Source organism: Lissotriton vulgaris, chromosome 11, assembly GCF_964263255.1.
Source record: "Lissotriton vulgaris chromosome 11, aLisVul1.2, whole genome shotgun sequence".
Lineage (NCBI taxonomy): Eukaryota > Metazoa > Chordata > Amphibia > Caudata > Salamandridae > Lissotriton > Lissotriton vulgaris.
The window spans coordinates 864,872,684-864,898,504 of record NC_141699.1 but is presented as its reverse complement, the minus strand read 5'-3'; the positions used below and the strand labels follow the sequence as shown (position 1 = coordinate 864,898,504).

Sequence of the window (25,821 nt, the reverse complement as noted above, 5' to 3'; positions counted from 1 at the left end):
TGGGTGCACGATAGTCCGGAAATTCAAAGAAAATATGAGCTACAGACTCTACTCGAGTGGGACAGGACGCACAAAAAGGGGAAAGTTGGTAAGACCGTTTCCAGCGGGCGACTACCTCGCCTACTGGAAGAATCCCCACTCGAAACTTGAAATACAAGATACGGTCAAACGGGATGGAAATAATATCTAAATAGGGTTCATAGGCCACCACATCTTTGATCCTCACAAAAGCTACAGTAGAGTTGCAATGTTGTGAATCTAGATGTAATTTTGCAGAGACCCAGTTCCAGTACAACTATTTAATCGTAGCTTTAGGTGGGGCAGTTTTCAGTGTCCATGCGTCAGGTAACCCTACCTCCGCCAATAATCGTTTGACGTCCATCAACCACTTGATCCTGGACCAGCCTGCCATAGCCATAACCTCTGATAATGCTTCCGCATAAGAAGCTAGTTCGGGCACCCGCCACAAACGTGTCCAAAGGAGCAGGGGGCGAAGTTGCGCTTTGTCCCTAATAGATCTGCAACCTAAATCTAGTAGCACTGGTACTGTTGGTGTGCTCCAGGGGAGAGCCATCAGACCTTTCAAGAATTTGCTCTCTGATTTAGCTAGTGCGTCCAGGTTGCAGGTGCCCCACAGCTCTGCCCCATATAGTACGGCACTGACCCCTCTGGCTTTATATATTTCCACAACTGGAGCTAAAGTTTTACTAGATGAGGAGCGTTGTTCCTTAAGTAAAGTGCCTCCCACCCTTTTGTGGCCCAGTAGCATTTTGTGGATATGCGGGTTCCAGGAGAGGGAATCGTTAAGGCGAATTCCCAGGTAATCAAACTCAGAGACCCTCTCCAATGGCTCGGAGTTCAGAGCCGGAGGTCGACCAAGTTTCTTCGGGGGATTCATAACCAGAAACTTGGTTTTATCTGTGTTAATTACCAACCCTCTCAACAGACAAAACTCCTGGAAGCTGTTCAAAAGGCTCTGGAGACCCATAGGGGACTTTGAGATAAGAAGAGTATCATCTGCAAAGAGCAGTGTGGGGATCCGTTTGCCCACCAAGGAGGGAGCGTCCGAGGGATTTCTCAGCAGATGTTCAACCACGCCGTTTACATAAAGAGAAAACAGGGTGGGGGCTAGCACACATCCCTGTTGGACGCCCCTTCCCTCGGGGATCCTTTCATTTTTTTCACCCTTCGTACCCCAACGCACCTGCGCAAAATTGCCATTGTGTAGTTTTACCAAAAGGGAAAGAATGTACGTGGGCAGCCCTAAATCTAGCAAAACCTTCCATAGCTCCTCCCTGGGAACCAGGTCGAAGGCAGTCTTTAGGTCTATAAAGGCCAAATATAGACTGCCCCCTCCCAGCACCACCACCTTCCAGACGGGTGTTTCAATAAAAAGTGTTTATTGAACAGTCTTATTTCTCATGCAAGAGATATGAACTGCTACAATCGTAAGACAGAATGCGAAGTATAATACGTACAGCGTTAGCAGTAAGATAAAATAATACTGCAAGAGCATGATGTGTAGCTACGACATATATTCATAAAAATACATACATAAATAACACAGGCTAAAATACTCATCTGGTGCTTCTAAAATAATCCTACCCCAGTGTACCTAACCTAAGTGTAGTACGAGGGAAGAAGTAAGTGCTGTTTAGCTATAGTCTAGTTTAGCCAAGAGTTGCCAAAAGTTTCTCTAGGTTCTGGTCAGCTCCATACCTTAGAATGAGTGAGGTTGGAATCTCTTTCTGAGTTTCGATCTCTAACACCCCGCAAGGGGAGTCAGAAACACTGGAGCTGGATTCTCGGCGAGGAGGATTACAGTGTCTGGTCAGTGCGTCAGTTGGGAACTTGACTTCCTTCCGAACTTGCCATGGCGAACCGCGTCGTGCAAGTAGGCAGCCGAACCGTGCCGTACCGTCGTTTGTCATGGCAAGTGTAGGTATATTTATACCTTGAAGGTGTTTAGGAATGCCAAATGTTCATGCATAATAAATTAGTTTATTGGAGAAATCAATATCCAAGCAAGGGAAGTCCTAAAGGCCTAGGAGTCTGGTTTTCTAAGAACTCGTTGTGACGAAGATGAACAGATGTAGTTGGCCATACATGTATTTGGTTAGCATGAGCAGTGCTTAAATAGGGGCTGTATTTCTATGCCTAAATAAGGGCAATGTGAATTGTTCCTATATAAGGGCATAAATCGGGAAATCTATATACGGTATCTAAATCGACACACAACAATAGAGTTCAAGATTGGTAGGCCAAGTCCTCGCTCCATGTTCAATTTCAGCACCCTCAGGTAGACGTTGCTTCGTTAACCATACCAAACAATGGAGACTACTAGAGCATGGGGTGAAATCAACATGGTGATATTTCCCAAAAAATAAAGGGTACCGCGTGCTGTGGTTCCCATTGGCCGATATCTTTGACAAACACGGATTCTAAGATCTATATGAAGATTATGGCTAATCATTAGCTGCAATCGTTTCAGACCTTATAGACCCAAACCAACATGGATCTATACAGGTTTGTGACGCGACCTCCACTTGTTAACTGCTTTGAAGTTGGCATACATAATGGTAGTGCTTGCTGGAATGATCCTATTGGATGTTAAAAGGGCATTCAACAGGGTCCCCTAATTGGTCTTGGCCCAAGGCTCATACTATTAGTTAGACACCAATAAAGTGGATTAACAGCAAGGGTCTCCTGTGGGGGTGCACTTTCAGACCCAATTCAAATCACCAGGGGTGCTCAACAGGGCTGCCCTCTTTCGCCTCAAGTGTTTGCCCTCTAGTCTGAGCCATATATCCAGGCCTTACAAAGATTGGAAGCCATCAGCTCATTATGTCTGCATATTCTAAACCTAAGGGTTTGGTCTATGTAGATGATGTTGACATTTTGATATCCTCCCTAATTGGGGCACTGGCAGGTGTTGAAAAGCTAGTGGAAGAATTAGGTAAGGTGTTGGGCTTTAGACGTAATGCCAATAAAGCTCAGGTCATCACTAATATCGCCACTTTAGCAATAGATATCAGAAAGGTTCAGTCTGCAACATTTTTGGGAGTATGTGCTAACCATGAAAGGGGAGGTTATAATTGATCTAAAGTACAGCAAGTTACTATATTTTTCTATTGAAACATTCAAGAAATGGGATAGGCTGCATCTTGGGTTTTCTGTAAATGTAAAATTATAAAGATGGTTATCCAACTGTGTTTATATCTATTTTGATGTATATCTCTCTTCCCCTATAAATCTTTTTTAAGAAGAACGGACCTAACGTTCATTTGGAATTATAAGAAATCTCAGTGTACCATACAGCATCTTCAATTTCCTGGGGGCAGTGTTAGTATGTCTTTACCAGCTCTATTGGTGACTTATAGTGCAGCTTTTATACATCTCCACACAGCAGTTATGGGCAATGACATATAGCCCCTGTCAGATATTTCTCAGTTTACTGCCTTACTAGCAGCCCGTCCCGATTTTGTCCGGGAGCAAAAGGCTGCTTCAGGGCCCCCGCCCGCCCCGCAGAAGAGTTGTCTGTGCAAGTCCTGGCCCTGTTCAACTAATTTGGCCCACTTGTGTTATTTTTTTAATTAGTATGTATTGTTTTCCGCGTTTTATGCTGTCCGCAAGATGTGAGGAAAGTGTTGTGTCACCTGTTTAATGTTTTTTTTTCTTTCGAAGGCTCTTTCCGTGTGTTCGTTTTTGTATCCCTTCAAAGAAGTTTCCCTTTCGTTTTGTCATTTGTGTGGTGAAGTCCTGGCAGCGCTCGAGTGATTATGGGCAGTTGTGTTATTTTCGTTATTCGTATGTCTTATTGTAAACGTTTTATCTTGTCCGCAAGATGTGAGGAAAGTATCGTGAATGCGCAGTCGATTGCGTTTCTCTGTTAAGAAATGTCGGCTTTTTTTGTTCGTGTTTACCCCCCTGTGACGTCGTTGGTCAGTGGCCAATGGTTAAAGCCTTTTTTTTGGGTAAGCCGAAGTCGTGTGTGTGTTTTCTTTAGTGCGTTGTGATTGGTGTAGTATGCGATTAATCCTGCCCCCTGTGTAGCTTCCTTTGACACTCCTCGTCGATGGAAGACCCGCCCGGTTTTTAATGCGAAGGCGTCAATGTTGTATGGGTAACTGCAACGAATGTGTGTATATTTCTTATAGCGGGCACCTCTGCTGTTTTTGTATATTGGTGTTACCGCGCTGTATGTGTGAATTTAAATTCATTGAAAGCGCATTTCCGCTGTATGTGTTGGGATTTGCAAATGTTTGTTAGAAATTCATTGAAAGCCCATTTTCGCTCTGTCTGCATATTGTGCGTTCTAAATTCAGTGAAAGCGCATCTCCACTCTGTGTGCATATGTAAGTGTGTTGTGAAGTTGCTTTGCCTATGTTTGTTAGTTGCACTTGGCACAGCCCTGTAAACACCTACATTTGTTGTTTGAGACGCCCACGGCCACGCCCCCAAGGGACTACTTTACCACTTTTGGCGTTCTTGCTTTTTAATGTATATGGTGTACATATCTATAGCCTATGTCCTTCTGCCACATCTCCCCTTTCAAATGGTGTATTGGGTGCAGTAATTGGTGCATTACTTTTGTAGTTTACCTGGCTCAAAGGTTTGTGTTCTCTCTTTATAATAGTAGTATAGATGGGGACGCTGTTAAACAATTCAGAAGCTTAATTGATAAAGCATCTTTTAAAAGGACTAGATTGAAAACTTCACAGGCATACCATCAGATTTGGGTTTTGCAAGAAGCTGGCTTGGTATATGGTGTACACTTATGTAAGTGGGCATCTTACACCAATCCAGACTACCCTTATGGTGATTTAAGTAGTCTTCGACAACCTTAGAAAGCTCTCTAAGTGGTAGCTGTGGAGAGCAGCCTTCCGGCTTAGTTCAGGAATGTAAAGCAGCTTGTTTCACCAGAACGTAATCTTCTAGATATAGATTAAGTGAAAAAGAACCACACAGTGTATTAATAAAAATATGTATTTATTATAAGACACTCGCTAACACATACAGATCTCTCCTAGCTGGGGATATAAACAATGCACACAATACTTTCTTATAGAAACAGGTAAGTAGCACGTAAAACACAGTGGTCACCAGGGGGAAACCAAACCATATACTAAAATAGTGGTGTGCGAACCGTGACTCAAGTCAAGACTATACCAAGAAGACGCGAAAGTGCTGGGGACCCAAGAAACTACCCAAAGTAAGTAACCAGGACCTCACTCCCCTGGAAGCCATGTGCAGAGTGGCTACACAACCGCTGGATCAATGCAAGTCAATGAGTAAGTCGCAGTTGCCATTTTAAAGTAGAAGGACCCTTCCCTGTGGACCCGATGAAGCAACCCTGTATAAGACAGTAGGAACCAGGATACCTACACCAGGGAAGCCGGCTGCATAGGTGTGAAGTGGCTTTGGAAACTTCTATCACACCCAATGGAGGACTTCAGGAAGATGCCGCTGCCTGAGAAGGGGAAAGTGTCCGGTGGAACCCAAAGGTGGATTCAAGATGATAAGAACCTGCAAGCAGAACGGATAGAGTCTATGCCGCTCAGGAGTGACCAGAAGGCACGGAAGACGAATGCCCACCGCTGTCAAGTGTTGCAGGGAAGTTGACTGTGACCTTGAAACTGCAGCTGTGTGGACCATGCGATGCTGTGGATGACCATGAGCTGGATATGACCTGTCCTTCGTCGGATGTCAAGAGTTGAGGAGTCAGTGTCCGTTGGGAGCACCAACAAGCCTTGGCAACTGCAACCATTGTGGAAGTTGAAGAAGGTGCAATGTTGGGACCAGTAAGGTCAAGGAGACTCACCACGAGCCCAAAGAATTCAAAGATGACCCTCAAGAGGACCCACAGGCCGGAGGCACTAGAGTCGCGAAAGGACTTTGAGCAGCTCACCAAGGATGCAGGCCCACGGTGCAAGCGATATGGTGAGGACAAAGATCTTGGTCACTGGAGATGCTTGAGGTTAGGGCTACTTGGAGCATGAAGCTCTTGATGGAAGGAAGCCAACAAGCCTTTGCAACTGCAAGTCGACGCTGTGCACAGGGGTTCGGTTCCTGAGGCTCCGACAAGAGATACTGGCCTCAAACTTGGTGAGAGGACAGGGTAGGCCTTGAGGGATGTGAAGAACCACTACCTGTGAGCTCTGGATCTGCAGACCAGTCGGCTTAGTTGCGGTGCCTGCAGATGCAGGGAAGTGCTCCTTCACTTTAAGGGATATTCCTTCGGGTGTCTTAGATGCCCACAGGCCTTGGAAGGTTCCTGTATGGTGCACAGGCACGGATGTTGCAGCAGACAAGCAGGGCGACGAAACCAGGAGCAGCAGGAGTCTTCCAGGTTGCTACCTTGATGCCCAGAGCGAAGTCCAGAGTTCCCAGACGGTTGAAGAAGAAGTGGTGTTTGAAACGTATCTTGTCCCATGACGAATCTAGGGACCTAACCAAAGGTAAGCCCTTAAATACCCTGAGAAAGGGTTGGGACGATTCAGGGGTTCCTCCCTAAGGAGGGGCTGGACAAGGAGGAGGATACTTCCCTGTCCAGTTTTGCACCAGAGCTGGAGCCAACAGCTCCCTAAACTGGTTTGAACTGGACTATGCATGGAGGACCCTAAGTGTGCCCTACATGAAGACTGTCGCGCTGGCAAGCACCCCCACCCTGTCCCAATACACTAAACCCTGTCTGGGAGGTGGTCACACCTCCCTGTGACAGGAAACCTATTGTTCTGCCTTCTCCTGCCCAAGGGTTGTCTCAGCAGCAGGAGGGCAGAAACGTATCTCAGGACAGCAGCAGCCCAACCTTGCTTTCTGGGTCTGTAAGACTTGGACCGGGAGCACAGAGGGCGTCCCAAAAGAGATTTACGGTGCATGGAATCAAACCTCCCACACTGTTTATGGTGTGGGGATATGATTCCAACATGTTTGATACCAAACATGATAAGATTCTTTACAGCCAGCTTCAAGATGGTCATCGCGTAATAATGCAGTGCCCCTTTAGATGTCATCTGGCTGTCTCACTACCCGGGAGAATGGACTCCATAGGCTATAGGGGTGTCCTGGTCATACAGGGGCACTCTCACACTTAGAACCGAGCACCCTGCCTTCAGGATGTAAGGCCTGCCTTAGGGGTGACTTATAGGTTTTAAATTCGGTGACCTTAGATATAGGTAGACCTATATCTTTCGTAAGTGGTGTTAGCACCAGTCTACACAGGCTGCAATGGCAGGCCTGTAGTTACAAATTGAGTGGTATCTCATGGGTGGCATAATACATGGGTCGGCCCATGGGGGACCCCTGGTGTACCTATGCCCTGAGTGCCTTATTACCATATACTAGGGACTGATAAGGTTACCGCAGTGTCCAATCTGGGATGTACCCAAGTACTTACCAAACCAATCTAGGGGAGAAAGCACAGAGACTGGGGCCCTGATTAGCAGGATCCCAGTCAGACTAGTTGGAACCAGCATTACATCAAGCAAAAAGTGGGGGTAATCATAAAAGCAGATTCTACTTTCCAACAGGTTTGTACTGGGAAGTTGCTTGGTATTACTTCTTATAATCAATACACGATTTTGGCTACAATCCTAATTTACCCCAGTTATTAATACTAGTTTTTTGAGGTGCCGGGCTGTTTTGGACCTTTATACTTGTGGTCAGGTGTGTGAAGATAAAATACTACAGCCCTAAGATGTCCTCCAGCAATCCTACAGCAGTTGGTTTCTCTGCCTAGGCAGGTTTTTTGTTTTTTTTGTGGTACCTCCAGCTTTGCAATTTTTTATTACGTTTGACGGAGAAGGATTTAAATTGCTCTTGCTCACGGGATGATTTTCTGGATTTCCTCATGAAAGTGTCACAATAAGGCCACATAAGATCTGCCTATAAAATTCTCACGTAGGGAAATATTGAGGCGACAGCTGACATGTTTCAACTGAGAGCAGCTAAAGGGAGCAGGTTTTTGGGCATGGAAAGAATGTATGATGAGATTAAAAGTAGTAAAATGTACTCATGAATAGTCATGAATGCCTCTCGAATTAGGGTGCATCTATGCACATTTTTGAATTATTTTTATTACACAACACACAGTTTGCGTAAAATGAGGTTAAGGCAAGATGGGAAATGTTGGAGGAATGGGGGTACATGGCTGATAGTGTCAGTCAATCAATCAGGATTTATAAAGTGCAGCTAATTACCCAACATGGTATCCAGGCGCTTGCAGGGTCCCAGAGGCTTATTTGAACAGCCAGTTCTTGAGGACCATTTGGAATTCCGGAAGTGAAGTGATGGTCTGGAGTTGCATGGGAAGGCTGTCTTTGCTTCGATGTGTGAGAAGGAGCCTTATCTACTTTTGCTTCGATAGATGCGGGAGTGCGGGAGAGTGAGAGGGAGGCTTTACGTAGTCTTCTCGATGGTTGGTGGAAGTTCAGGCGTTGGGTAATGTAGGTGGGTCCTTGGTTGTGTAGAACCTTGTGCCTGTGGGTCAGCAGTTTGAACTGGCATCTCTTCTGTACAGGGAGCCAGTGGAGTTGCTTAAGGTGGGGTGTGATGTGGGTTCGTCGAGGAAGGCTGAGGAGGAGTCTGGCTGCTGCGTTCTGTATGGTCTGCAGTCACTGTAGGAGCTGTGGGGCGATCCCTACATAGAGGGCATTGCCATAGTCCAGTCGGCTGGTGATGAGGCCCTTTGTCACTGTGTCTCTCGTGTGTAGGGACAGTCACTTCAAGATTTAGTATAGTGTACATATTTTTGCCGCATGTATAATGATTTGTGGGTACTGGGATTAGATCATCCAGGAATTGAATGGGATTTTGTAAACCTATGGTGTTTCGGGATAGCTAAATGATCAGACGGAGGCATTTACCCTCTACTCCGTCAGGTTTTGCTATAAATATTTTTTTTTGCTATCTCTTTAGGCCAGGTTAGTTTGGGTGCAACAATGGTTGTTAAACGAAGCCCTGCATCCACAAGTTTGTTGGCATGAATTTGTATAAATCTGTAAACTTGAAATCCCCATTTTAGAAAGTAACAGCATTACAGTGATGCGAATCTGGGGCTATGGATTTTAGGGGTTTTATCCAGTTGCAACTCATCTTTACAGAGAATACTATCGTTCCCGTCTCTTTCTGATTGAAGCCTTTAAGAACTTTATGACCCACACTGCCCTTTGTAATATTATTATCTTTAATTGTTATGGTATTATTAAGGAAATGTGGTGATTTTCCTGTTCTGTATTATCGATTTGTATACTGTGATGCTACTTTTTTTTTAAAATAGAAACTTCACAAATAACTTTTTATATCAAGACTGTTGACCTTATGTTGTGCTCATTTTGACTGCTATTAATTGCGACTATTTACTACTATTACAGTAGTTTTTTCACCAGCAAGGGCTAAATCAGACATTGTAACTAATTACACGATGAACAAAATAAAAACATGGTGTCTTTACCTGTGCATAATGATTTGCCTAAATGTAAAGTTTGCTTGTACCTTAAAACACATTTAAAACCGTTAACAAAAGAAATAAAACATATGAACAAAAATTAATTTTATGTGTAGGTTGGTGAGTTATTTTAAGATTTGTCTTTGCTTTGTCCTTTGGCGTCTGGCTCATAAATACTGATTGCTGCGTGAGTAACACTTCTTTCTATCCCACAGGGGCCAAACTCCTGCTGAATCGGATTTCCAAGTTCTTGAAATTGCTCGGAAGCTGGAGATGTATGGCATCCGATTTCATCTGGCTTCAGATAGAGAAGGAACAAAAATCAATCTGGCCGTGTCTCATATGGGTGTGATGGTCTTTCAGGTAGTGTGTACCGCCAGTGATTCAAATTATGTGCATTAACATGGTGGATGAGAGCATAAACACTTTATCATTAGATCCTTTGACTTTTCTCTAGTTAATTCAAATTTAGAACACAGCATAGTTAGCTTAAAACCAGAAAAGTATTAAGCCGGCTTTACAATTTTTAATACCAGGTATGACAGTTTAGTCTGTCATTACAGGAGTTTGCTTCAGCGAGAGTCTAGTGCTGTTGCAATAGGAGTTTGATTCTTATTATCTACTGAGTAAAGATCCTTTAGTTATTAATCTCTCCTGAGCATATGCTCTATATTCTTTACCTAAGTATGAGTGTTTGTAGGGGGCTCTAGGTGGCGCACACGCGTAATGGCCGCACCAAGGTGAGGCTCCCGCAGCCCTGCGCATTTATTCTAAAATTATCCTGCTTAAGAGCAAAAGTGACAGTCTAAAATATCGTCCAGCTACAGGTCTACCATAGTGGAAGACCCGGTGAAGATTCTGGGCAGATTGGTGCAGGTTTACCCCAGCCGTGGCGCTGAGAAGGGCTGACCGACGCGACAGAGAAACGAGGCTGAGCTGCTGACCCGGCTCCCGTGCTCACGCAAGCCCGCTGCTGGTCACGAGGCGCCCAGGCCTCGAGGCACGGGAGGAGCGGCTGGCAGAGGGCCACACAGAGGACGGCGCCTGCTAGCTGTGGTGCGAGGCAGAGCAAAAAGCTATTGTACTGACCAGGTGCTGGCGGCAGCTCCTGACAAGGCACAGACACAGTCGGAGGTGTGCGGTGAGCCCGTTTAAGACTGCTGTATTGCGAGGGCTGCCCGCCTCTGCCGCAGACGACTTCCAGCCGGAGACTTTGGCCCAGTGCAAGGTAAAGCACCGGCTGGATTCCGAGTGGGGGAGCCGACATCGCTCTGCCCCCCCTCCCCCGGCTGAGGGAAGCGTTTCTGCTGTTTCGTTGGAGCTGGGACAGCTCTTGTTCACATCGGGGGGAAAATAACTGCGCTTAATTGCAGGACCCGGGGAGAGGAGGTACGAGCCCACATAAGCAATACCCCCCACAGGAGCTTGAAAGGCGGTTTGGCGGGCTGGGACCGGGGGCAGTAGTGGTTGGACATTGCTTTGCCACAACCACTCGGGGAACGCACAGGCTAACGCAGCGGAGTGAAGCAGCTGCATTTACTGGCTGCCCACTAGACGCACATGGCAATTCTCTCCCCCTCTGGCTCCGGCATAACGGGAAGGACAATCGGACAGCTGCCACCTCCCCTCCTTGTTGTGACTGTTTGTTTGCGTCTGAGGGGCTGAACAGACCCTAATCCTTGGAGACCTGAGATAACCCTTTTGGATGCCCTGAGATCTACACATTGGAATTGGCGGGGGGGCTGCTGCCGCATATTGCAGATGTGCCTCATGTAGGCTAAGCTCCACTTGACCTAATACTGGCACAGCAGGGAGACTTGCACTGTTAACCACTATTTATTCATTTGACCACTATTTATTCATTTGAGCCCTGGTACACAGACGTTGGGTGTTTCACTGTCTTAGCGACCAGTGTGCGGACATCATACCACAGACAGCATGGGGAAACCAGATACCCGGCAACCCAAACTGAATTTTGAGACAGCGAAACGTAGCAATCGTAGTCCTCAGGAAGACCGCGTCTTGGATGGTGGAGAGGGGTCGCAGAAATGCTCGATTATGCTCAACTTGGATGTAGAAAGCATCCTGCAGGAAGTGCGGCAGGGATTTGCGACCATAGTTGATAAGGTGGACAGGATGTCTTCGCGCATGGATGCCATTGCGCATAAACTGGAGGGGCATGAGGACCGCATAGCGGAAACAGAGAGACGCATATCGGAGACTGAAGATGCGACTGCGAGGGTCACTGCGCAAGCTGCCCGCATGGACAGATTGCTGCAAATGGTGGCTGCGAAGAATGAGGACTTAGAAGCGAGGAGTCGCCGCAACAACATCAGCATCCTAGGTATTCCAGAGAGACAAACACAGGGCATATGGAGGAATGCAACCCCTGATGCGGATCATCAAAAGCCATGGCATCAGCGTGACAAACTACGCAGATGATACTCAGCTGATACTCTCGCTTGATGGAGCTCGAGCAAACTCACGGGAAACATTCCACACCTGTATCCTGGAAATGTCACTCTGGCTCAACCAGAACTCACTAAAATTTAACAGTGAGAAAACTGAAATACTGCATTGCACAGTAGGAAAAATCCCCAAAAGTTTACCACCAGATTTCTGGCCTCAGCCGTTACGGCACTCGCCCACCCCAGTGAACTCAGTAAAAAATCTTGGAGTCACTATCAACAACAAACTGAGCCTAGAGACCAACGTCAACAAGCAGGTCAGCTGCTGTTTCGCTCTATTAAGAGGACTCCGAAGGCTGCTACCTCTCCTGCCCCCACAGACTAGAGCCGACATAGTCAGGAGTACTATCCTCAGCCAAGTGGATTACTGCAATGCCCTTTTGCTGGAATCCCCTGCCTATCTTATCTCCAGACTTCAAAGTGTCCAGGCGGCAGCAGCCAAACTGGCACTCTCTTGTGAGCGAAGATCTTCTACCACTCTTGCCCTGGCTGACCTACACTGGCTGCCCATACATCAAAGGATCTGCTTTAAATCCCTATATATTGTTTTCAGGGCAGTTCACGGGCTAGGTCCCCGACCACTTCAGAACAAATTCAATTGGTATGAGCCCACCCGGTCTCTTCGATCCTCATCTTTAAACTTCATCAGCATTCCTAGGATCAAGAAAGCCACCTGTGGGGGACGGGCTTTCAGTATAGCTGCAGCCGACTTATGGAACAACCTCCCTATCGACATTTGAAAAACTAACGAACTTATGACCTTTCGGAAAAAGGTGAAAGCTTGGCTTTTTCCAAAAAATCCTCAAAAAACCCACCAAAACAAATAAACCTATTCTGTTCAGCATCATGTCCACTCTCCTGTTCCCCACAGAGCTCTTATCTATATGCACTTCAGCGCCAGGATGCCCGTAGCGTTACAGAGCGCTCTACAAATGGCATAAATATAAAATAAATAAATACGTGGAGAAATTACTATTGTCCTCTGTGGGAGAAGGTGCCTTCTCCACCCAGTTTATTGTAGAGCGCGCACATCGCATGTTGGGCCCGCGCCCAGCGCCTGGAACCACGCTTAGACCTATAATAGCGAGGCTACTAAACTATAGAGATCGTGATGCCGCGCTCCGTGTGGCTCGAAGTAAGCAGCAACTGTCCTATGACGGAAATACTTTCTCCATTTACCCAGATTTCACACCGGTAGTCCAAGAAGAAAGACGCAAGTTTACTGATGTTAAGATCAAACGGAGAGCTGCCCAAATAGACTACGCGCTGCTGTATCCGGCTTGCCTTCGCGTAACGCATCAAGGTAAACAGTGGTTTTTCACTAATTCACAGCAGGTGGAGGAGTTCCTGAAGCATCTGAAACGCAGCAATCGGAATACCGGCTTCTCCACGTCATCGCAACAACCGTCTTCCATGGATGTCGTAGAAGATGATGCACAATAAGAGACACCATGGCACATCTTGACTTTCCCTAAACCGAGACACAAAATGTACTGTACGCAAGAGATGGACGCTAAGGGTGACAACATATATCCTTTCAATTAAGAAACTGTCAGGGAGCTCTAAGCTGTCTCTGATACGCGCAGGGCACCCTCCATTCCTGGTGGGCTCTGGAACGAGGTGCACCTGTGCAGCCACCTAGGAACGCTCCCAATGGGTATTCCCCCACTGCTGGGTTCTGCATGGAGCATACAGCATATGACTGAACTTTCTTCTTTTTCTTTGTTTCTAGGTATTAGGAGTAAGGGGAGGAGGGTGGTGTATAATTCTGACAAGTTGGGGTTGCTTCAGTGGGTGGGGGGTGGGAACAGGGAGGGTAGGTTTACAGTTATGCATGTTCATCATGGCACGGACTGTTTTTCATTTTGATTCAGCATTAAAGAGAGATAGCATAGACATTGATCTGCGCACACAGTGTACACAATCGCACTATGCCCTACATTTGGGGTTGATCTGCCTCAGCTTCGTTCATCACCACCCCCTTTTGTAAATCAGCTTCGGGGAGGTCATTCAACTGCTCCATCTAAGCACCAGTGACTGACACCAGGCCTGACAAACTGAATATCCTCACATGGAATGTCAGGGGATTAGGAGACCCGCGCAAAAAGCGTCACATATTGGCCTATTTGGACAGGCATCAGAAACATATTGCAATACTACAAGAGACGCATATAGGCTCCCAGGGAACTAACATTTTTGCCAGCGGAGGGGCTGAACGTAGGATTTTTTACTCGTATTCAACATATGCAAGAGATACGGCTATCCTAGTTAAAAAGAACACGCCCTTTCAACTAGCTGGGGCCACATGGGACACGCAGGGCAGATATTGTTTGGCATGGGGCCGGCTGGGCTCTGACTCCGTTACGCTGGCTTGCTGTTATGGCCCTAATGTGAATGATCCGAATTTCTTCACTGACTTGTGGGCAAGAATTTTTGACATAGGCTCTAACCATGTCATATGGGAGGGGGGGGGGGATTTCAATGTGGCGTATAGCGCTGGTGTTGATAGATCTAACCCCACACCTCATCACTATACAAAGGCTAGAGCAGCTCTGCAGAGTACAGTTGAGGCCTACAGCTTAGTAGATGCGTGGAGGTTTGCGCACCCCCACAAATTGGAGGGATCACACTACACTGCACAGGCAGCGTCATTGGCACGGCTAGACTACTTCTTTGTGTCCCAAGGGCTTGGCCCCGCCATTGCCCAGGTGCAGCATTGGCCCGCACGTACTCAGACCACGCACCAGTCAGGCTCACATTGACATCAGCAGATTATGGTCCACCACGACACAGTTGGCGGCTGCATCCCCCTATCCTGCTAGATACAGTATTTCAAGAAGAACTTAGGGAAGAAGGGAGAGACTTCTTTGAGCGGAACAAAGACTCAGTGGACAAGGACGAAACCATTTGGGAGGCCTTCAAGGTCACACAGGATTTTGCATAGCCAAAGGGGCTGAGGTGCTTAAGGATGTAATGAACACATTGCACAAGCTGGAGGTGGATCTCACGTCACTAAAGGCACGACTGGCTACTCATCCGGATGGTCCCACACGACTCAAGATTAGGGAAAAGCTTACTGAATACACAGACTCTGCACAGAGGGAAGCGCGCTTTAGAGGACAGTATTAGGTGGCCAGGCGCTATGGAGAGGGAGAGAGGCCAGGTAGGGCGCTAGCGGACACGATCCGGAAACCATGTTACTTCAATCATGTGTTAGAACTGGAAGATGCGGGGTGGGGTATAGAGACACTACACACATACTCGATGCGGTTACTGCACACTACGCTCGACTGTACACCACACAAAGGACAAACGTGATAGACCTAGACCAGTACCTTGGGGACGTATTGCTGGGATGGTTAAGTGATGTGCAGAGGAAGTTTTTGTGTGCACCGTTCGAACTAGAGGAGGTCAGGGATGCAAACATGCATATGCAATCTGGGAAAGCCACTGGTACGGATGGCATCCCTATAGAGTTTTATACAACTTATATTGATCAAATGGCGCCCATTCTGAGAGAAGTATATGAAGATGCTTTAGAAACAGGGTACCTCCCCCCCTCCATGAGGGAAGCCCTCATAGTCTCGCTGTTAAAACCCAGGAAACCACCCCAGCAATGTGAGTCCTACAGACATTATCTCTTCTCAACTGTGATAAGATTCTAGCCAAGCTCATAGCCAACCCATGCCGGACAACAGGACCACCCTCAAGCTCGCCACCCGGAAACACCACCAACTGATCCGCACCGCCAAGAAAACGGCTTTCAAGAACCGACTGGACGACAACGCACACAACTGCAAGGAACTCTTCAACATCGTGAAAGAGCTCTCCAACCCCAACGCCGGAAACAACGACATCACCCCATCGCAAGACCTCTGCAACTCCCTCGCCTCCTACTTCCACAACAAGATCGCGGACATACACAACAGCTTCAGCACCCAACCGACGCACGCCACGACCGCAGCGACGCCACCCACCACCACCCTCCGCGCCTGGACCCCGGTCAACACCGAAGACACTGTCCACATGATGAACTCCGTCCACTCCGGATCTCCGACCGACCCCTGCCCTCACCACGTCTTTAACAACGCCGACGCTGTCATCGCACCCCACCTGCGGGACATCATCAACACCTCATTCGACACCGCCACCTTCCCCGAGAGCTGGAAGCACGCCAAACTCAGCGCTCTACTCAAGAAACCTACAGCAGACCCCACCGAACTCAAGAATTACCGCCCCATCTCTCTTCTCCCGTTTCCAGCCAAAGTCATCGAAAAGACCGTCAACAAACAGCTGGCCGCCTTCCTCGAGACGAATGGATCCCTCGACCCATCGCAGTCCGGATTCCGTGCCAACCACAGCACCGAGACCGCCCTCATCGCCGCCACTGACGACATCCGAGCCCTGATGGACAACGGAGAAACAGCGGCCCTCATCCTCCTAGACCTCTCCGCGGCTTTCGACACGGTCTGCCACCGCACCCTAGTGCAGCGCCTCAGCAACGTCGGAATCCAGGAGAAGGCACTGGAATGGATCGTCTCCTTCCTCGACGGAAGAACACAAAGAGTCCGCCTACCACCGTACAAATCAGAGGCCACCGAAGTCATCTGCGGCGTCCCTCAAGGATCCTCGCTGAGCCCTACTCTCTTCAACGTCTACATGAGCCCCCTCGCGGCCATTGCACGCCAACACAACCTCAACATAATCTCCTACGCCAACGACACCCAGCTGATCCTCTCCCTGACCAACGACCCCGCCGCCGCCAGAGCCAACCTGCACGAAGGGATGAAAGAGGTAGCCGAGTGGATGACGACGAGCTGCCTGAAACTGAACTCAGATAAGACGGAGGTCCTCATCCTGGGCTCCTCGCCCTCCGCCTGGGACGACTCCTGGTGGCCCCCCGCCCTGGGCACCGCACCCAAACCGACGGACCACGCACGCAACCTGGGTTTCATCCTGGACTCCTCCCTCTCCATGACCAGGCAAGTCAACGCCGTCTCCTCGTCGTGCTTCAACATCCTGCGCATGCTGCGGAAGATCTTCTGGTGGATCCCCACAGAGACCAGGAAGACCGTCACCCAGGCCCTCGTCACCAGCCGACTGGACTACGGCAACGCACTCTACGCCGGAACCACCGCCAAGATCCAGAAGAGACTCCAGCGCATCCAGAACGCCTCAGCCAGACTCATCCTCGACATCCCACGACACAGCCACATCTCCGGACACCTAAGAGACCTACACTGGCTCCCGGTCAACAAGAGAATCACCTTCCGCCTCCTTACCCACGCACACAAAGCTCTCCACGATCAAGGCCCGAGCTACCTCAACAACCGCATCAACTTCTACGCTCCCAAACGCCACCTCCGATCTGCCAGCCACGCCCTCGCCGCCGTCCCACGCATCCGCAGAGCCACCACAGGAGGAAGGTCCTTCTCCTACCTGGCCGCCAAGACCTGGAACTCCCTCCCGGCCGACCTGCGCCTGACCCAAGACCACCTCTCCTTCAGGAAGAAGCTCAAGACCTGGCTGTTCGAGCAGTAGCGGCACCCCCCCCCCCCCCCAAGCGCCTCGAGACCCTACGGGTAGGTAGTGCGCTCTATAAATGTCTTTGATTGATTGATTGATTAGCCACCAGGCTTAGTCTGCTGATGGAAAACTTCATCCTTCCTGACCAGTCGGGCTTTGTGCCTGGGAGGGCCACATCACATAACTTACGAACTCTCTTCACTATATTAAATAATGTCTCCCCAGATTTGCCTTTGGCTGCGATTTTTTTAGATGCCACAAAGGCTTTTGATACACTCGAATGGGATTACCTATTTGGAGTGATGCTACGGATGGGCTTTCCGCCGCTCTTTCTCTCCTGGATACAGCTTTTATACCACTCTCCAGTAGCCAAGGCACTTATCAATGGGCGAACGGCTGATGCTTTCCCGATTACGAGAGGCACCCGACAGGGGTACCCGCTCCCCCCTTTACTTTTTGCGCTAGCAGTTGGGCCGCTGGTGGCGAAATTGCGACAGGACCACAAGGACAAGGCGTTGAGATGTCAAATGAGAAAGATACTAATATCCTTATATGCGGACAATATCATTTTGTATATTCAAGATCCGCAGGACAATCTCAACCCGATTCTGCGGGAGTTCGTAGTGTTTGGGAGGCTCTCTGGGGTCCAAATTAAATCCTGTTATTTCCCTCTTACAGAAGCAGTAACCCGCTTCCCGCTTGACTTTCCTCTGGAATGGTGTGCGGACGAACCTAAATATCTGGGCATCCGAATTACCAGGGACAGAGGTGAATTAATGTGCATCAATTACGGCCCAGCAATAACGCGCATCTCCGATAACATCACCCGATGGATCTCCCTCCAACTCTCAATGGCGGGCCATGCATCACTCATTAAAACGATGATACTCCCCCAGTTGCTTTATTTATTTTTGAACATACCTTTTTACCCAAGAACTTTTTTCTTTCAACGCTTAAGTCTGCATTGATACGTTTAGTATGGGGGGCAAACAACCGAGGTTACAATGGAGTGTACTCACCAGACCGTACTCGCAAGGGGGCTTTGGGATACAACATTTTGAATTGTATTACTTGAGTGCCCCAGCTCATTATGCTTATTTTTGGGTGCACCCACCGAGATATATGCCACAGGTAGCGGAGCATTGGCTAGCACACCCAGTCCCCGATTGAAGGTGCTCTGTATGAAGAGCGATTTGGGAGGAAACAAGACATATCTACCACAGTTACGTGCAAGGCTATGGCCTGGACACAAATAGGGCAGCTGTTAAACGCTCCTCTAATATATTCACCACTGTTAATACTTACATACCATCCCCGCATGCCCATTCTACAGGAAGCAGTCTTTCACAAAATTCAGGAGCTCACACATCAAAATTTGGGGTGACATGTACCATGACGGACAGTTTAGAAAGATGGACCATGTCCTTCAAGGCGTGCAGCAGACACCGTTCGACGTCTTTTTATACATTCGACTTAGGCAGGGAGTCCGCTCGATAACACCGGATTTCCCAACTGAACCCACGGCCCTTGCCCCACTACAACTCCTCCTCCAATGCTCCGGGGCCAAGCGATTAGTATCACTTATATACCGTACGGTGCACACGCAGAAAAAGGATCCACCCGCATTAGCTAGAGTACGCTGGAGCTCAGAGCTAGGCGTTGAGCTGACAGATGAACAATGGGAATATTGCTCTGTGCAGACTGAACAGGGTTCCACTTGTAGTAGACTTCGCATAATCCACTAAAAATTCCTCCACAGGATTTACTACACACCAGCGCGAATGCATAGGTACAAACTGAGGGAGAATGATAGGTGTGACCGATGCAAATCCCCGGGAGCGGATTTTCTACACCTAGCCTGGAACTGCCCAGGAGTACAGGCCTACTGGATTCCGTTTTTTTGTGCCTTGAGTATAATGGTGGACACACATGTTGAACCAACACTATTTCTAGCTCTATTGGGATACAGCAAGCCGATACGTGCTGTGCACCGCAGATACGTCGCCCTCGCACTACTGATGGCAAAGAGAAGGGTGGCATGTCAATGGGGCAGGGGTAGGGCACCCAAGTTCTTAATTTGGCTAAATGATTTGGTGTATTGCCAGTAACAACTATCCACATATGCTGAATTGTTGCCCGTGATGTCGATGCCCAAGGACATTTAGGCCCCACTTCAGGGGTACTTACTAACATACCCACAAGCAGATTCTACAGTAGCATAGGTGAGGTACCCACATTGTGAAACACTTCATGCACGAAAGGCACACAAGCCGGTTGAAGCCGGTTGTGGAGAAGTGTGGCTCACTGGTTAGAGCAGGCAGACCCTGAAGCAGAGGTCAGACCCGGGACCAGGGTTCAATTCCCGACGCGGCAGGGTCTTGAGCTCAAATGTCCATGGACTCGATAATTCTCGCTTCGGTGCCTGACCTAATCATGGGTTCACACTCTGCAACTCTGGGCATTAAGCTTTCTTAATCTCCACAACGGCCCCCCCCGCGGCGGGATGCCTGGCTTTCACCTTGGGGATGCCCTGTAGGGGCTATCTCACAGGGAAAAGCCAGGACGGGTTCCCAAGGCAAGCGCGGAGATACCCCTTCGGGGTTGATTCTGGCGCTATATAAGAAACATAATAATAATAATAATAATGATAATAATAATAATAATAATCCATGGAAGGTGGTGGGAATGATAGAATGGCTATGGATTGCACCGTTAACTAATTAAAAACAAAATGTTGCAATGATGCTCTACATAATGCATTCTGCTGATGCCCTTATGTATCACTGTGAAATATTGTGGGCTATACCTCTCTGTGCCAATGTCAGAAACAACTGGTGTTATATGGAATATCATGAAGAAGCATTTCTTTCACCTTTCCGTGGAAAATGTGCTGTGTGCTAAATTGAACTGTGTATTACTGTACCATAGCCGGAGTCAGTGGTGAACATGTATGGTTTGTTTGAAAAAACAGTAAACAGAAGTTAAAAAATAAATAAATGAAAAAAAGTATATGAGTGTTTATAAAACAATTAGTGGCATTTAGTAATGAGAGGTAATCAGTTCTGTTCCTTTGGTTTGCGGGACATGGCCAAGTTGGTGGGTGATTAGGATGCACTCAGATTCTTTCTCTCCACACTACCTGCTATAGGATCTTAACACCCTAAAACCAAAAATATCTCTTTGACACATCCTTTAGTAAATGGTCGTATCCAGATTATTGATTGTATCTTAATTGATGCTTAAAGTATGGCATAGAGCAGATCTAATTTGGCCTTTGTCACAGCAGAATAAATGCTATAGTAGTAGTCAGCCATAATAGAGCATATTTTGCAACACACTCATACAGGGCCAGACTCATTTTTAGGTCCTGCCTACGCAGCACGCAAGCGCTGCTTTGGAGTGACCTTTTGGAATCAGTCTGGACTTTTTTGGAAACTCGAGCATGTTCTGCACTGTTTCCAATGAGCACTCGTGCATGTACGTCGTTTACCTTGCGGTAACGAGCAGCGGCGCCATCTGTTTGCAATTATTGCGCTCGCTCCCGCTAAGTAAATGCTGTACATGGACTGAGCCTCGAAGTCGCGCCCCAGTTCCCGAAGCGTGGCATTGCTGGCCCCTTCCTAAAATTTGTTTTTGTTACTCCAATGGATGCCTTTATTAAATAAACGGGTCCCCTAGCATCATAAAAAAATATACACATGGAGCGCACAATATGCGTCTCCACAGTATTAAAGCAATGCTGACTTTTCATTTGAAATGCCTCTCTTCAATGTTCTCTTGTGTTGAAGAAATCAAGAGCTATATCACAAACCTTACTGCGTGGGTCATGTTTACATTGAGTCTGGCCTGCTCGCATATGGAAATCTGCTTAAAAATATTGATTTATTGTTTTCTTTCCGTAGCTGTTTTTCCGCTCCTCTCACATATTCTTGTCTGCTGAACTAGAGCGGGCTGCTGTGAGGGGGGATCTGCCACTGCCAACATATATCACCACCACATGCATCTCTTGTTTTAACAATTGCAAATGCCGCCTCGGCTCTTAAGGGGAGGTTGTGCTGATTGTAGCGGGCAATGTCAAACGGTATTCATGGAACTCATGGTAAATAAGAGGTCCTCATTTTAAGAACAAAACATTTATGTTTGTGGAGTCTTGCCTGTGAATTCAGCAAGCCTTTGTGTGAACTCTGCAAGATTTTGCATTTTAGCCGCATGCATGCATGTTTGTACAGTGGTATACCAAATGCGCTCAAAAACGTTAACATGAGGTTGAAAAATACAATGCTGTTACATTTAAAGAAATTTGATTTTCCCTTAACGCACTTGTCATTATATATAACATATCCCAAGGCATGCAGCTTTAAACTATTAAGCACATATTTTTTGATTGATCAGCAGTCCCTACTTTTAACCTGTGCAGTACAGTAAATTGTTACCTATCTGCTGCGGCTTTAAAAGGGGTCATCTAGTACCAGGCGCACGCCGTTTAGCGAATCATCATTGATATTACGTCGTTTCAGGAGGATTCTGAGTTTGAATATTGTATTCAGGATACCGCTCCTCATGAAGGGAAATCTAATTCTCGAAATGCATTGGGCTTCGGACTTTGAGAGACCAAATATTTTGTATTAAAGTGCTTTACAGCATCAATGGGAATATGATTTTGATGAATTGTTAAGCCATACAAATGTATACATTTTCATGGTCAGATATTCAGAAAGTATACATGTACGTATATGAATATGTACCATATATGCAGTAACAATGATGTAATTGTTTTCATACACATGAACTGTTGTTTGAGATAAAAGTATATACAAAAAAGAAAGTTGATAATTTGTTTAATTTTACCATTCTTGAAGTGGAATATAGTTTTCCAAGGAATAGTGCACACTGCTTTTAGACCTTTGTCTGCATTCTTATACTTCTCCCCAGGTGCCCCATCCACTTGTCCCTCTATCTCTATGTCTCGTACTCTTTCTCACCCGTCTCTCTCGCTCTATCACGCACTATTCACGCCTCTCTCATATGGTTCACTTCAGGGCTTCAAACGCAGTATCTATCCCGTAATTTTTCAAAGTTTCCATCCCTCAAACCCACGCTCTCCTTCTCTTCTTAGGGTGTCTTTTGTGTATACACAAAAACCAACCCTCTTTTTGCATCTATGCCCTGCTCTCCCTGTCTTTCTGACTTTCTCACAAACATATGTCTGCTCCTGTCCCAAGTTCAATAACGCCTTCCTACACAAACTACATTTCCCTTTCATCCATCCGTTGTCTATTCTCTGCATCTCTCGCCACTATCTATTCACGATGCCACATAATTCCACAACACAAATACACTACACACAATTCCACAACTAGCAATTCCAATACAACCCGCATAATTCCACTCCACATTCATCCACTACACTAAAACAAAACACATACTTAAAAAAACATTATCAGTTATAACGCCAATAGCTCTAACTCTCAAAAAATCACAAATGCAAGACCTATTGCTTTGCATATGCTTGTTTTCTCTCTTGTTAGACTAAACCCATTGTCAAAGCAAATAGGTTCCAAAGACGAGACATATTAACTTTGCCAGTACAGATTACTACATGCTCTTTAAACAACAAGCATGGGAATAGCCAATAGGTCTCGCTTTTGGGACCTTATAAGTATTTAGTAATGCAGCACAATATCCTTGGTGCAACATCAACTGTTGAATGGCTAAACACTTATAAGGTCCCAAAGGCGAGACCTATTGGCTATGCCAATGCTTGTTACACTAGCTCAGGATGTTTATGAGAGGGATGCTGATTGGAGAGAGCAGCCTGTAAAACTCCCAGTGTCTTTACAGTAAATCTACAAACATTTTCAATTAGTTAAACATCAGTGTGGTTGTTCTTTAATTAAAAGGAAAATAGTAACCGTCGAAATGCAAAACAATGGAATGTACCAAGAGCACTTTGGCTTATAACGGCTGCATCTCCTGAATGTCTGATCTTGAGCTCTTGGTGGAAGACATATAGTATATAAACAAGAACAACAACCAAGAAATGTATGTACTTGAGTAAGGGAACTTGTTGGACCTTAAATGAATGTTCCTTCTACTGTTAGCAAAGGCATTATTCAAGGAGAGAAAACTGTCTGTTTGGGCACTATCAGTGTGTGAAACCATGAAGGCAGAGGCACTCCCTTTTCCATAACACCATGGAAATAGATTCCCATTATACCAGTTCATATATTAAGCCTATAGGCAAAATTACCTATGGGGGCCAGATTTGGTTAGTTGGTCTTACTAATTTTTCTAGGGTTTGAATGTAATTTCTCCTTCCTTTATCTCTTTTTTTTTTAATTTTTTTTTTTATTGATGATACCCTTAAATTAGAGCTAATCAGTGGGGTTATTTGTTTAAGAAGTGCAGCCCAGTGATACATACTAGTATTGGGTATTGCCAACCCACCTCTTTCGCTAGGCAGAGACATTAACTTGTGAGACCTTCAAATTTTACCGTGTTGCCAAACAAACTTAATCATATGGGATTCAAGAGTTTTTAGGATCTTAGGATCAATAGCCAATGGAATTGCTCGAAACAGGTAAAGGCATTTAGGAAGTATATTCATTTTAAGGAAATTAGCTCGCCCTATAATAGACAAATGAAGCCCATTTACTCTATCCAAATATTTTGTAATATTTTGAATCAGTGGGTTAAAGTTATAATTAATTATGGATTTAACCACATGGCTGCTAGGCATTTTCCCGTTCTGCGCTGAAGAACGAAAATGTCCATTATCCATGACGAGCTGGCCTTGTCATCCGCGCACGGCAGGTAAGCGCCATGACGAGCCCAGCTCGTCATTAGCTTCGAAGGGGTTAACAGTGGGAGTAATGACAATTCCTAAATATGTAGCATTTGCAGCTTTCCTTTGATCATTATAGTCAATGTTGTCGGTACATAATACAATTGTCTTCCTTTTGTTTAAAGAATATCCAGAATAGATGCCAAATTCTGTAGTTATAGCCTCAATTTCCCCCATAGCCTCTATCGGGTTTGATGTTAAGACCGCAATATCATCAGCATATGCTAATACTTTAGTAGAAAACGGGCCAAGAACAATTGGAGTAATAGTAGGGCTCTCAATAAGTTTCAATATCAGGGGATTAATATATACAGCAAATAATAAGGGGGAGCAAGGACAGCCTTGTCTCATACCTCTAGTTATACCAATATCATCAGATTCAAAACCCATCAATTGTACTTTAGCTTTGGGAGATAAGTACATTGATCTTATCGCTTTAATAAATTTAGGACCGAAATTGTTTAACTTCATAGTTGCCCACAGGAATTTCCACGAGACGCGATCAAACGCCTTCTCGGCATCTAATAGTATCATTGACATTCGGCCCCCCGTGACAGTCATGGCATGAAACAAAGCGATTACCCTAGAAGTATGGTCCGTTGTTCCTTTGCCAGGTACAAAGCCATGCTGCCACGGGGGGACGATTTGCTCAATAACACTACTAAGTCTCGTGGCTAACACCTTGGCATATAATTTGGAATCCGCGTTAATTAATGATATGGGGCGGTATGACGTTAGCTGTTGAGGTGATTTTCCTTTTTTGGGGAAGACAATTATATTTGTATTATTCCAGGAATCCGGGGTTATCCCGTTCCATTGAATACCTAAAAAAAGATCATGAAATATTGGACCCAACTGAGGACTCAGATTTTTATATAGGTCTATGGGTAACTTATCAGGACCTGCTGCTTTGCCCGAAGCAAGTGAGGTTAAAGATAGTAAAACCTCATCTAAGGTGATTTCGCTTTCCAGATCCTGACGTGTAATATCATCTAATTTTGTTAGACCCTCGGTGTTATTTATAAAGTTATTCAGAAACTCATATTCTGTATTTAATAGAGGGGTAGAATCTTCTGTATATAGATTCTGATAATACTGCTGAAATAACGAAGTGATCTCATCTGGCTGCGTATACGATTTACCATTATCAGTTATCAATTTTATCTGATTAGAAACATTCCTTTGCCGGGTGTGTAACGCCAGCTGCCTCCCCACTTTCTCCCCATTCTCATAGATATCTCTCCTATGAGCACTGTAGGTTTGAGCTGCTTTTTGACTAAGGTTGTTGTTTAGCTCATTTTTTAATAGAGTAACTAAATACATTAACTGTGTAGCATCTGCCCCCTGGGAAATAGCTGTGGTATGATCTTCCTCTGCCTTAGCCAAGGCTATTACTTTAGCATTGAAGTCATTCTTATTTAGCTCTCTCGCTCTAGCTTGGTAGCTAATGGTCTCGCCCCTAAGGGCAGATTTGTAGGAATCCCATACAGTGTTTCTGGAGGCACTAAAGCGGTTGATATCGAAAAATTCCACCGTCC

General features: G+C 46.2%; 1 protein-coding gene across 2 annotated transcripts in view; it reads left to right on the top strand.

Moving 5' to 3' along the window:
• FARP2 (FERM, ARH/RhoGEF and pleckstrin domain protein 2) overlaps positions 1-25,821 on the top strand; it is a 1,631,776-nt gene that overhangs the window by 662,307 nt on the left and 943,648 nt on the right. For both annotated transcript variants that reach the window (XR_015300958.1, XM_086944011.1), the window contains exon 8: positions 9,661-9,808. Coding sequence is in view for 1 of the 2 variants with exons in the window: in XM_086944011.1 (XP_086800137.1) it covers positions 9,661-9,808 (148 nt within the window). In the remaining variant the exon portion in view is untranslated. The remainder of the gene's footprint in view (positions 1-9,660; positions 9,809-25,821) is intronic.